At 40.5% G+C, this 13,350-nt stretch overlaps 1 protein-coding gene across 14 annotated transcripts in view; it reads right to left on the bottom strand.

The window, feature by feature from the left end:
- TENM1 (teneurin transmembrane protein 1) overlaps nucleotides 1-13,350 on the bottom strand; it is a 372,670-nt gene that overhangs the window by 103,461 nt on the left and 255,859 nt on the right. For all 14 annotated transcript variants that reach the window (XM_083423250.1, XM_083423251.1, XM_083423261.1 and 11 more), the window contains 3 exons: nucleotides 11,370-11,489; nucleotides 5,786-6,047; nucleotides 4,855-5,122 (listed from right to left, as the gene is read on the bottom strand). In XM_083423250.1, the coding sequence (XP_083279376.1) occupies nucleotides 4,855-5,122; nucleotides 5,786-6,047; nucleotides 11,370-11,489 (650 nt within the window). The remainder of the gene's footprint in view (nucleotides 1-4,854; nucleotides 5,123-5,785; nucleotides 6,048-11,369; nucleotides 11,490-13,350) is intronic.

Here is a 13,350-nt window from a genome sequence, read left to right as displayed (position 1 = left end):
TGGATTACAACTCTAAAACAAAATATTAAAAACAGCGTAAAACAACCACCAAAATTAAGGTGGGTTTGGAAAATATACAACTAAAGTGTCAAAAGCCAGGGTAAAAAGGTGTATCTTCAGCATTCACCAAAGGTGATATAAGGTGCCAAACACACCTTTGGTGAGTGCCACAACTTAGGAGTTGACAAAGAGACCAGCCCCCACAAGCTTCTGAGGATGATGGAGCAATCAAGAAATCCCCTCCACTGATCTTAGCATCTGAGAGAGTCTGTATGGGAAGTTTTCAGGTACCTGAATATTGCATTTCTGCATAATGCCTTTTGGGCGATATTAAATGTTAGAAATTATGCTAATAGCCGACTCTGAGGCTTGCCTCTGAAAATGGTTGCTGGGGAGCAACTGGAGGAAAGGGCTATTGCCCCCATGCCCTTTTTGTGGGTTTCCCATAAGCATCTGGCTACTGTAGGGAAGAGGACACTGGACCAGACAAGTATTTTGTCTGATGCTGCAGCAAGTCTCATTTCATTTCTTTTTAATGAAAGATTGTCTCCCTTGTAGATACCAGGTTATACCTATGCCAATATAATTATTTTAGATATACTTGCTTTTAAAACAGGTATTTCTTATTTCACCTGTACTTTATCAATAATTAGATCACAAACACCACTTGAGACAGCAGGCTTGGGAAAGAACTGGAAAATGTTGCAGCTGTTTTAAAACAGGGGTTATACGAGATCTAAAAGAAACTCCAGCCAGAAATCTGGTAGCTGCTGCATTTTGGACCAATTAAGGTTTCTGGGTCGTCTTCAAGGGCAGCACCACATAGTGCACATTGCAATAATCAATGAAAGCAGTGGCTTTCCAGGGTCTTAAACAGAAAACTGGAAGAAAACAAAATGAAAAACAGAAATCTTTTTAACTAGATATGCCAATGATAAAATCTGGGTCTTTTTGCATGCCAAACAGGTGCTGTATGCCACTGAGCTTGGCTCCCCCCCCCATTGATTCCTATCAGCCCTGAAATTGTCACAGCAGTGCTGTTTCCTAGGGACAATGTTCTTGTGACACTGCTCTGAGAGATGGCAGGAGGGTATGCCTGGTCTGAGCCCAGATGCTCACCCTGCTGTCCCTCCAGTGATTCATCAGTGCTGCAAAAATGCTGCTTCCACGGGCAGCACTGTCACAACTGCTGTCTGTTGGGCATAGGAATGGATGCACAGGCTCACTCCATCATACCTGGGGCAAGCAGACCTCTTGTTTCATTTATTTCAGGGAGCCACTATCCCCTCTGCCCTCTCACCTTGCTCTCTCTAATCCATCACTTTGAAAGAATATATCTTGCTGCAAGGCACACACACAAAAAAAGATGTCAAGATTTCTCCATTGCACTTGAGTAGCGGGGGAGGGGGGATGTTTTGTATGAAATTTGCTATTTCAATCTGCTCCAATGCCATTTGCTATTATATTGGCATCAATATAATTGCACACAACTCATCAGTTTTACTGGAACTTAATGATGAATCTTTCTTTGAATAATAAAAAAGAGAATGATTAAGCATGATGAGGTGTCAATTATGGGGGCAGGGAAGATAATACCCTGGACTTTTTCAGAAGTGCTGTGAAAGGCAGATGGGTATATGATGGATATCCTATAGTACCTGACTTTTTGTCATGAAGCAGGAATTGTTATTGTTATTATTTATTAAATTTTTATACTGTCCTTCACCCGAAGATCACAGGGCAGTTTGCAACATCGAAACACAAAAATCTGTACCATAATAACAAACAAAAACAATACCTTGCAAACTCATGATGCTTTTGGGAAACAAATGCACCTGACAAATATATGAATGAGGTACTTTAAAGAAAAGGTAAGAAAATGTACACAAATTTTACCATGTCGCACGCATACATGACAGTCATCAAATGGAAGATGCTCAAATCTACTTTCCAAAATAAATGATGGTACCAGATTGAACCTTAGCAGGGTAAGAACTCTAAATATGTCATATGGTGGAGAATATTTTTCAGCCCAAGGGCCAGGCCACATTTTATTTATTTATAAAAATATGTACTATATACCACTGTACCATAAAGATATATCACAGCAGTTTACAACAATATAAAAAACATAAAATCAAACAATAATAAAGACTTTAAAACAAGTTGAAAGTAAAAAGAAATTAAAAACAAACATCAGTAAACTACTACTATGTGGGGTGTACTCTTTATTGCCTGGCAGAACAGAAAAGTTTTCAGGAGGCATTTATAAGTTGGCACAGAAGGTGCCTGCTGAATCTCCACTGGCAAGGTGTTCCGCAGGACTAGGCCCTTGGCACTAAAGGCTTAATTTCTTGACATTCCCTTCTGGGCAACTTTCTGAGGGCCACATGACAGTGGTGGTTAGAGCCAGAGACAAAAAGTGTGGGGCAACTGATGTAATGTTTACTCATTCTTGCTCCTCTCTAGTCTCCATCCAGGCACTAGCATTGTACAAGGAACGCAAACTTTACCACTGTACAACAGGTTGATTTCAACTCTCCTGTTCAACGCACCCCTCTCTATCCTCTGTTCAGTCAAGCAAGAGGCCTTGTCAGACCTCGAGAACACATCCCAGCCAGACAAAACCACACAGCGTGTGAAACAGGGTCAGCGGGGTGTGCAGTTTGGGAAGAATTCCAAGGGCCAGAACAAAAGGCAAGAAGGGTCAAAGGTGAGGAGGGCATGAGGTTCCACATCCCTGCTCTAGAGCAAGAGGGGATGGTCACTCAAGCCAGGACAGGATGAGGAACGACTCCTCTTGGCAGGAATTAAGATAGAATAGTGAAGGACAAGGCTTCCATCCTCCCTGGTGTCCTGTCTTCTCTTAATGTTTAGGCAGCCAGAGATTTTTCCTCATAAACCAGAAAACAAACGGAACCAAGCTCCCCCCCCCCCCTTCCAAAGGTTTCCCAAAGGGCACAAACAGACATACTTGCAGTGCAGGAAAACAGGAAGCGTTGGCCAGGATGTGATTCATAATGTGCATCCAAATAGATATATTTTCTATGCACATTATATTGTTATCAATGGGAATCATGTAATGCGCACACCAGTGCACATTTTGGCAAAATTACAACTGTGTCAATGCTTAAGAGTGAGAGTAATTTGTGCTTCCTTTGTGCTCACTGATGGGCACCATGTAGCCAGTTCTAAAAGGCTTTCATGACATCATCACATCCCATTAGACCCTATTTTCTCTAAGCTCAACTACTGCTAGCATTTTGTAAGGCTGGAAGCTCAAAGATCTCTGCCAGGCCATTTAAAAAACTTTTAAAACAAAATTACAACCCTATAAATCTCTGCATAAATTAGGAGGTCCTCAAGGATGCAGAAACCACTGCTTGTTTTTGGTGGCTCTGTTTTCTTTCCAGATGGCTATGTGCTTAAAGCTCTTAAGTTTGCTATTAGAGAAAACAAGTGAGACCTGCAACAAAATGTTGAGGTGATCTAGCACAAGCGTCAGGGAATGGATGTGACAGTGAAAGCTCCTTCCAACTCTACAATCCTCTGATTCCACCTCCCACCTTGCAGTCTCAATTTGAGACTACCGGTGCCTACCAGTCAATTTCCTAATGTCACAATTGAGAACAGGTGACCTGCTGGTTTGACATCAAATCATGCAAGCAAAACAGTCTGTGAAGCACCAACAACCAACTGCTCGTCAGTGCTCACAAAGTTCTGTCCTTAGCACTTCCCAACTACTTTTCATCCACTGATTATCTACTCTTGAGAAGCCTTATGCAAGGGTCTTGCGGGCAGCGGTGGTGCCTGCAAAGCCCTTTCATCCAAGCCCCACCTTTCCCTCCTCTCACCAGACATCATATGTGTTAGGCAGGTGGGTGTAGTTTGGATGGAGCAACCTAATTATGACAGGCATAATTAAGGCTTGCAGACCAGAAGTCCCCTGTCCATGGTTCCTGCCAGACAACCATATTCTCCTTGAGGATTGTGTAACCTGCATTTTACTCCGCCCACACACTGAGCTTTCAATTTTATTTTCAGAATGACATTGGGAACATAGGTTTTGTTCCATGTAGTATCAGAGAGGGGGTATTCCCAGGCCTAGGTCGAGATGCCAAGGATTGTACCTGGGAGACACAAAGCAGATGCACTATGAATGAGTTACAGCCATTCCCTTGACGTTCCACATGGCCTGGCACTTGAACATGCTCAGTCCTTACAAGGTTGTTTGGAGGGGTCAGCTTGTCTTGTTAGTTATTTTCAACAACTATGTTTGTACGTCTGCAAACTTCAGGGTTCTCGTAATAATGCCAAGACCTCCCTCTCTAATGTTCAGTGGCCGTATTTTGGCTCCAATATTCAAGGCACTCACAAACCACCTGAATTTGCTTTTAGAAGGTGTGTTGCTGAAACTGACCAGGAAATATACATCTTTAATTGTGCATCTGCTCACAAGAACAGGAAAACAGACACACACCATTTGATTTGGATTAAGTAGCAACATTTTTAAATGACTACTGCTGAGACTTGAAGCACATTGGATGTCTATGAGCCAGTCATTATCTCTCAGCCTAACCCTACCACACAGGATTGTTGTGATGATAAAATGGATGGGCAAAAGAACCATATACACTGCCTTGAGCTCCTTAGAGGAATGCATTTAAGGTTAATAACAATAATAATAATATATAAAACATAAAAACTTAAGAACATTTCTGTTGCAGATGCAGCCAGGGAAAGATGATCATTTAAAAGGCTTCTTGGAATTCATACATAATAAATAAAATGGCTGATGCCCATGCAATAAATCAATAGTTAATTAATTGTTGTTGTTGTTGTTAAAAAGCATACCCATTGCTTCTGCCAAGCCAGAGACTTTTTGGCCGTAGATATCTGTCTTATTCCAAGCAAAGGTATAGACCAAGTTGGTGACAGCAGGGAACCATTTCTGAGCCAGCCGCCCTTCAATTGTAACAGTAAGATGCACTTTTGTCATTCCAGGAGGGATGGTAGAATGTGTCATCACAATGCGTAGCAAGGTTTTGTATCCTGAAGTTCGGCTGCTCAGGTAGCTGAGCTTTGTAAAGCTGGAAGGGATGGGGATTTCCTCCTGGACCACCTGAAAAACAGTTGGGTGTGTTAATGTCACAGAAAATCACATCAGACAAAACTCTAAGAAACTTGAAATCACAGTCTGTCCTTCTGTTGTTTCTCAATGTGTGGATCTACAGTTCCTATCCTTCCATTTACAAATGAAACCATCAATTCTTTCCGTAGCTCCCTTCACTCCTTAATTAATTGCACTGCTGCAATAATCAGCTCCACAAGCTTCTCTCCTTAACCCTCATCATTTCCCTAAAAATCCAATGCACAGGATAGCAAGACTGGACTACACACTCGAGGGTTGTCATACACTACTCTGGTTGCCCACCCTCAGGAAAATGGGTATAACAACACTGGGTTATGCTGGGCTGGCATAAGCCACACTTACTCATCAGTGACAGGGAAATAATAATGACATATTTTAATTTAATTTAGGGTTATGTTATTCTGTGACTGCCATTTAGGTCAGTTTCTCAGAACTAAAAAGGTTGGGAACCACTGACTTACATAAAAAAGCAAAATATTCAGTTCTTCATTTTAGCAAATAAAATCTAACACTTAGCTAAAGGCCATTAAATTATCCATGCTTTAACAAAAACAGGGGTCCCCATCCTAACAGATAACCAACTATTTATTGTCATTCCAGCAATGATATTACACCATTGGCATTTGCTCTTACCTGTAGTTCTGGTATAATTGTCCCCCTTTCTGGACATGATCCTCCGAACGATGTGAGAGGAAAAGGGAGGACAATGGGATTGGGGCTCACAAAGTTACTGATGTCACAGGATGGTGGGTCCACTTCTGCTCTTTGCATGACTACTTTGTCTATTACAATAAACCGATTCCAGGACAACCAAAGTGTCCTTTTCACAGAAAGAAAAGGAGATCTCTCAAAGACCAAGGTGACTGAGATGCCCCCAACAGCCACAAGGTCAAAACTGAAAAGACAAAAGAAGTCTATTTTAAAAATCTGATTCTAGTCCAATATAGCTTCAACAATACCCTTTTGAAAATCCATCTTTCCAACATTTGGGTTAAGCACTTTCTGTGTTAACCACTCTTCATACGGCAAAGTGGGCATATTAATATTACCAATCTTTTAAAATTTTGAACCATCAAGTGATACAGCTGCTGCTCTCATATTACTGCCAAAAAATGCCTAAGTGTATGTATGCATTTAGTTATTTTATTATACTACATTAAAAAGCCACGTTATACTGAAGCTCTTAGTGCAGCTTACAAGAAATAAAAACAAATTAAAATTCATTAACGAAGAAGCACAAATCCAATGTGGAAAAAAACTGGAGTCAAAACAGCATTGCAGTGCGTCTGTTGAACAAGCCTTACTATTGTTACAGTCATACCTCAGGTTACAGATGCTTCGGGTTGCGCGATTTTGGGTTGCACACTGTGCTGAACCCGGAAGTACCGGAATGGTTACTTCCGAGTTTTGGAGCTTGTGCATAAGTGCTAAATCGCGTTTTGCGCATGCGCAGAAGCACCAAATCGCGACCTGTGCGTGCGCAGATACGCGGGTCACAGGTTGCAAATGCTGCAGGTTGCGAACGTGCCTCCTGCACGGATCACGTTTGCAACCCGAGCATCCACTGTATTAAGCCTTTTGTGGGAGGTAGGCTGAATGCCTGGGCCACCTTCAAATTCTTAGAACAGCCAGGCTAGCTTCCTGACGAGGTGACAGCCTGGGTGATGGACCATAAAGTGGAACAGAGGAAGGGGCTCTGTGCAAGATAGCAGATGGGTTTGGAACCCTCCATCAACATGCGGGCATTTAGAAGGACGGAGGCTAGAGAGCTGAGTGATGTGAACTAGAAGCTAGATGAAGCAAACCTGCAGACAGGTAAGCTAGAGAGAGCCACAGAAATGTTTGATTTCAGTTTGAATCCAAGGCTGCAGCTACGGGGGGGGGGGGGGGGAGAGAGACAGGGCCATCTTGGGGTATTAATGCTGCATGCCCCTCTGTTGTAGGTTCAGGTTGTATATATGTATAAATAAACCATATATCATAAAGACACCACAGTCTCTGCTGAACTTCACTTCAAAGGAAACATGAATGCTGGGTAAGTGCCTAGAATCCACTTGGAGACTGAGTGTGTGTGCAACATTTTTGTTATGTTGGAAGCTGCCCAGAGTGGCTGGGGCAACCCAGTCAGATGGGAGGGAAAATGAATGAATGAATGAATGATGAAACAGCTGACCTGCCACTTACACCTTCACTCTTTGCCAACATGGCTGTTTGAATACTGATATCCTACAATGTGAAGAGGCAGGTAAACAGTCAGTTGCTTACTCACATCCTAAGCCAATCAGCTTTGCGAGTTACTAGGTTGACCTGGCTGTATCAATGGCTGAGTACCTGTGCAAGATGGTTTGCTGGACACTGGTTGCAGAAGTTACTTGGAATGGTTATCCACTGACCTGCCTGCATCACATACCCTGAAGAGTTTTCACATATTTATTATCACTGTGTGTTGAGCTGATAGACTGTGATAGAAAAGAGCTCTCTATCCCAGAAGAGGTATGGGGCATAAAATGGTATTAGACAGAGGAAATGATACAGTTTCTTATTATCATATGACTTTAACATCGATAGTCATGTAACGTAAGGCAGTGTAAATAGTTACTTCACTCTATTACTGGATGCATCTCTTATGGAAACCTTTGATGGTAACAAACTGTGATAGGAAGTCAGGCTTAATTATGCATATTCCATCACATTTCCCAAATGTTACACAGAAAGAAAGAAACAAAACTAGAGAGAGCACATTTGCATGCTACAGCTCTGTCAAGAGATAGGTAAATCAGAAATAATAATTAGGTGACTTGCTACCCTGGCATTTTAAAATCACAAAAAATATGGAATGGATATCAGCTCCATTACTTACAAGGCTTGACACTGCAATAGATTATTTACTCACAGTTTTAAAGTATTTATGCTGCTGTTGCAGTAAAAGGAAACCATACCATGAAATTGTGAACATAAACTTTTTCTGCATTTGCAAGCTTTAACTGGTTCAGTTGATTAATCTATAAGGCCCTATTTTAATCAGTACATCAAAATGTCAATCCACGAACTGTGTGTTAAGGGTGCACTGTTTAAAAAAACAGATGTGCTATTGCATTAGGGAGGGGGAAATTAATTATTATTATGTGAGTTTGTGGTGTTCATGTGTGTCAGCCTGAATAATGCCCTGAGTCCCTTCTGATTCTTGGGTTTCTGTATCTGTGGGGGTAAAAAGTATGACAATCAGTTCGCCTAACCAGTTCCTCTATCTAGGTGATTTCATTTCATTTCATTTCACTTATTTATTTATTTATTTATTTATTTATGATTTTCAGTTAAACACATTTCAATAGTTTTACAATCATTCTAACATTTCAAAACTTGACTGACTTCATCCTCTTTCTGTGGTTCCTTAAATTTATTTTTTACATTTCCTGCTTATTCTAAATTAACGTAACTTATTCTTTTCTTCATCTACTTTAAATATATGCTCTTATGAGACTGTAGGTTATTACAATGATCCTGCCAATGTCCTTATCTGTTCACAGTTTGTTTGAAAATATTCAACAAACCATTTCCATTCTGTTATAAAAGTTTGTCATCTTGATTTCTTATTTTTTATGGTAAGTTTCTCCATTTCTGCATACAGTGGTACCTCGGTTTTCGAATGCCTCTGTAGTTGAACGTTTCAGAACTCAAATACCGAAAACTCGGAAGTAAATGCCTCCGTTTTTGAATGCGCCTCAGAAGTCGAAAAGGTAATATGGCTTCCATTTTGAGTTTTCCATATTAAGGCTTCCACTCTGAGGCTTCCGCTTTCGGTTTTCGAACGTTTCAGAACTTGAACGGACTTCTAGAACAGATTACGTTCGGAAATCGAGGTGCCACTGTATTCCACAAGTTTTGTATCCGTAATCTTTCATTGGGACTTCTCCTTCTTTCCATTTCTGGGCAAATAACATTATTGCTGCTGTTGTCGCATACATGAATACATTTCTATACTGTTTAGGTAGTTCTTCCCCTATAATTCCCAAAAGTAAAGCTTTTGGGTGTGTGTGTTTTTTTACAAATGTTATTTTAAACATCTTTTTCAATTCATTATACTCATTTCTCAGTAAGCTTTAATCTTATTACAAGACCACCATACATGATAAAAAATGCCTTCTTTCTCTTTGTATTTCCAACACGTATTTGATTTTGTTTTATACATTTTTGACAATTTAGTCAGTGTTTGACACCATGTTTATAACAGTAGTTTTCTCTTAAACTATAGCATGCTGTAAATTGAATCATTGAAGATTTTACTTGCTCATCCTTTGTCTCCCAGGCCAATAATATCTTATAGATTTCAGACAGCACTTTAACATTACAACAGATCTCTCTCCAATTGTGATATTTGTTCCCCAAACCCTTGAATCCTATATTTCTTAAATACTTCATTCAAATGATGATATTGTATCCATGTTGTTAGCTTTCCTGATAAATCCTTAAATCCTTTTAATTTATACTCTCCTCCCCCTTGTTTTAATAATTTTCTATAAGTTGTCCAACCTTCCATTATATTCTTTTTCATTACCGCTATGGCTTCCAAAGGTGAGAATCAAAGTGGTATTTTTGTCTTCAACCAACTTTTATATTTATCTCATACTCTATAAAAAAATTCTCTAATTATGTGATTTGTAAATCCTTTATGTACTTTCACCTTTTCATACCACAAATAGGCGTGGCAACCAAAAATATTACCATGACCTTCTAAATCTAAGATATGTGGATTCTCCAATGTCATCCATTCCTTCAACCATCAAGGGCAAAATGCTTCATAATATAAACTCATACCCAGCAGGGAGAAACCTCCTCTGTCTTTTACATCTTTCAATATTTTATATTTTATTCTCGTTCTTCCCCACCCCTGCTAGATATATTTAGAAATATCTTTTTGTCATACATTGAAACAATCTGTCTTGTTGATCACCAGAATTGATTGAAACAAAAACAACATTACTGGCAACACATTCATTTTTATAGATTGACTATAGCCTGTCTAGGTGATTTTAAGACAATAGCTTTAGCTGGCCATTTAAGGACCATGAGTAGCATAACCAAAGAAGTTGCTGTGCACCATATGGCAAATGGGTAGGACTTTCTCCTTCCTGCCTGTCTGGTAGCTAGAAGGACAACAGCCAAGGTAGTGGTGCGTGAACTCATCGGAAAAACAAGTCAAGAAGCTGGACTTGCTTGATTTGTGCTGGATCCAAAGCTGTCACTAATGGAGAAGCGATATCTGTTGGGTTGTTAATGCTGTGAGCCTCTCCACCTTAGGTTCAGGTTGCATATTGGTGTCAATAAACCACATATCCCAAAGATACAACAGGCTCCACTGTCTCTCATTCCAACAAAACCGAACGCTGGGTAAGTGCCTGAAACTCCTGGAATCTCTTGTCGCTCAGAGATTGGGGTGGCATATAACAATTACTGTTATTTCAATTTATTAGTTGCTTGCCATGTAAGAAATCTCCAAGTGACATACAAAAATGTAAAAGTCCAAAGCATGATGTAAAATCCGAAAAAAATAAAAGTGGTGCAATGAATACAACAAAAGCCATACAATCACCTATAAAACAATAGTAAAAAGAAAGCGTTGAAGGTATATTTTATTTTCTGACGAGGACTTTTGTTCATTTATGTTTGTTATAGTGCACGTAGTATGTCTCAGAATGGTATGTTTTGCAATGGAGAAAATTTCATGTAATTTGAAATTTAGATAAGGACTAGAACCTTGGGATTTTTTATTACTTATAGAGCAACATCAATATTCTCAAGAAAACTACCATCACAGGACTCGGTAATTTGGAATTATACAGAAACTACCAATGTGCCTTATTCAAATACATACAAATTTCACCTTTCTACTCAACCCACAGACTGCATTTACCATGCATGTCTATATATTTATTTTGTTTTGTGTTAATGTTCTCTATTTCTGCTCTTTTGTTATAGCTGCTTTACTTGTCTTTTATCGACTGAAAAATTAACTAAAAATATTTACCAAAAATTGTACATTTTGCTGATTTGCATTAAAATAAAATCAAGTAACTTATCAGTTTAAAAGACAGACGAGTCTCCAGACTTAATTATTTAATTAGTTGACAGCCAAGTTATTTTCAACAACTGAATTAACCAAATGCTTCTCAAAAATGAAGTAAAATAGTATCAGAAGACACAGAATAAACTATCTCACCTTCCATCCTGTCGGCTGATGGTGTATCCATAATCATTGTGGTTTTGGAAACTCACATTCACGCCAACCAGGGGGGTTCCATCTATCGCTACCACCTGGCCTCGAACAACACAAGCACGTCTGCAATAAGACAGGGTGAAATGAGCATAAATAAAGGAAGATACTGAGACAACCAATGATAGTTGCACAGGTTGTACAGTGAAGTACAGCATTATAATAAACTTCTGAGAACTGCATCACCATCATAGCAGTGATGGACCCTGAGGAAAAGGGAAGCAGAGGAGGGAGATAAGAGACAAAAGCACAGATTGAGACAGAGGTGGGTGGTCCAGGAGAGCTGTGGAGGAATTGTTAGGAAAGGCCTAGACAGGTCCACAGCAACCATCCTGCTCTACCATTGCCCACCATTTCCCTTGGCCACTGAGGCTGAAATGGCATTGCCAGTGTGAGCTAGAGAGGCAGGAGGAGGAACAGTGCACACAGTCAAAGTAAGGATAATTTAACCCCTCACTCACCAGCCGATGAGCAAGGTTTAATCCTCCCCAGTTTTGCAGGATTCCATACAAACTCCACCCTGATTCAGGAAGGGGCTTGCATTGCAAATCCCTAACAAAATAGGGTCCCTTGCATGGATTTTGCAGAGGACTCCACCATAACCAGCAACCTTTCCACTGACACTGAACTGGATAAGCATATTGGCAAGGCAGTCATGGCAATGGCTTGCCTCTCCCTCTCCCAAAATGGTATGGGATAATGTAATGCTAACAACTGATCCTAAGATGAAGGTCTACCAGCCTTGTGTGTTGAGCATGCTGCTTTATGGAAGTGACTTACAACCACCAGGAGCGATGTCTCAACACCTTCCACATGTGCTGTTGTCAGGAAGATTTGGGGCATCACATGACAGGGCAGAGTCTCAAATAAAGATGTGCACGCCTAATACCACAGTCCTACCACATTCACACTCCTGTCTCAGTGACATCTGCACTGGTTTGGGCATGTCCACAAAACAGCAGGATTCGCAGGGACATGTTCTACAGGTGAGCTGTCTTCAGGCACTAGGCCCCTTGGCAGATCAATATCTGTTACAAAGATGACTGCAAGTGAGACATGAAGGCTAGAAACATCAACCCTGCCATGTGGGAATCCCTTGCAGAAGACTGTAGTGCCTGGAGACAGACAGGTCATTCATCAACAAGAGTGAACAAAGGAGGGGTGGCCACTGGATAGAGCGCAGAGAGAATGAACACCATGATGCATCTGCATCACAAAACCAGATGCCTTCATCTGCCCCAGCTGCAACAAACTATGTCTCTCTCATATGGGTCTCTACAGCTATAGCAGGCGCTGCAACTCTCCAAATGTTTGACTTCACCCCCCAAAGTGTACTCTCCATTGTCTCCCAAGACAGGCAGATGCCAACAGCAACAACAATAAGAGCCTGCTGAATCTAGCCAATGACCCATCTAGTCCAGCACCCTGTTGCTCTAGTATCCAACCAGATGCCTATGTGAAGCCCACAAGCAGGACCTGAGTACCACTGCAGCCTGTCCACTTACGCTTTATAGTAACTCATATTCACAGGCATACTGCCTCTGATAGTGGTGGTAGAACATAGCCATCATGACTAGTAGTTATGGATAGCCTTAGGCTCAATTATTTATTTCTCTAGCTGTATGTCTTGCATTTTCAATTGTTTGTACATTGTCTTACATATAACGTTACAAGTCTTTTCTGACCAACAGAAGAGGCATTAACTGCTGAAGTGTATGTCTGATAGAGAAACTAACAAATGGCAATTTTACTCAAAGAAATGTATAATTTATTGCATCAAATGTTGCAGTGAAATGTATTAAGGAAAAAAAGGTCTAGTAAGGTTTATTCATTTCCTTCCTACTGACAACACTGGTCTAAGCAGCCTCGGGAGGGCAATTAACTCTAGGCCTAGAATAATTTTAGTCACACGTATGAAGGCAAATCA

This window comes from Podarcis tiliguerta (genome assembly GCF_965153285.1).
Source record: "Podarcis tiliguerta genome assembly, chromosome: Z".
Lineage (NCBI taxonomy): Eukaryota > Metazoa > Chordata > Lepidosauria > Squamata > Lacertidae > Podarcis > Podarcis tiliguerta.
The sequence above is the reverse complement of the archived record's forward strand: the minus strand, read 5'-3'. Positions and strand labels throughout refer to the sequence as shown.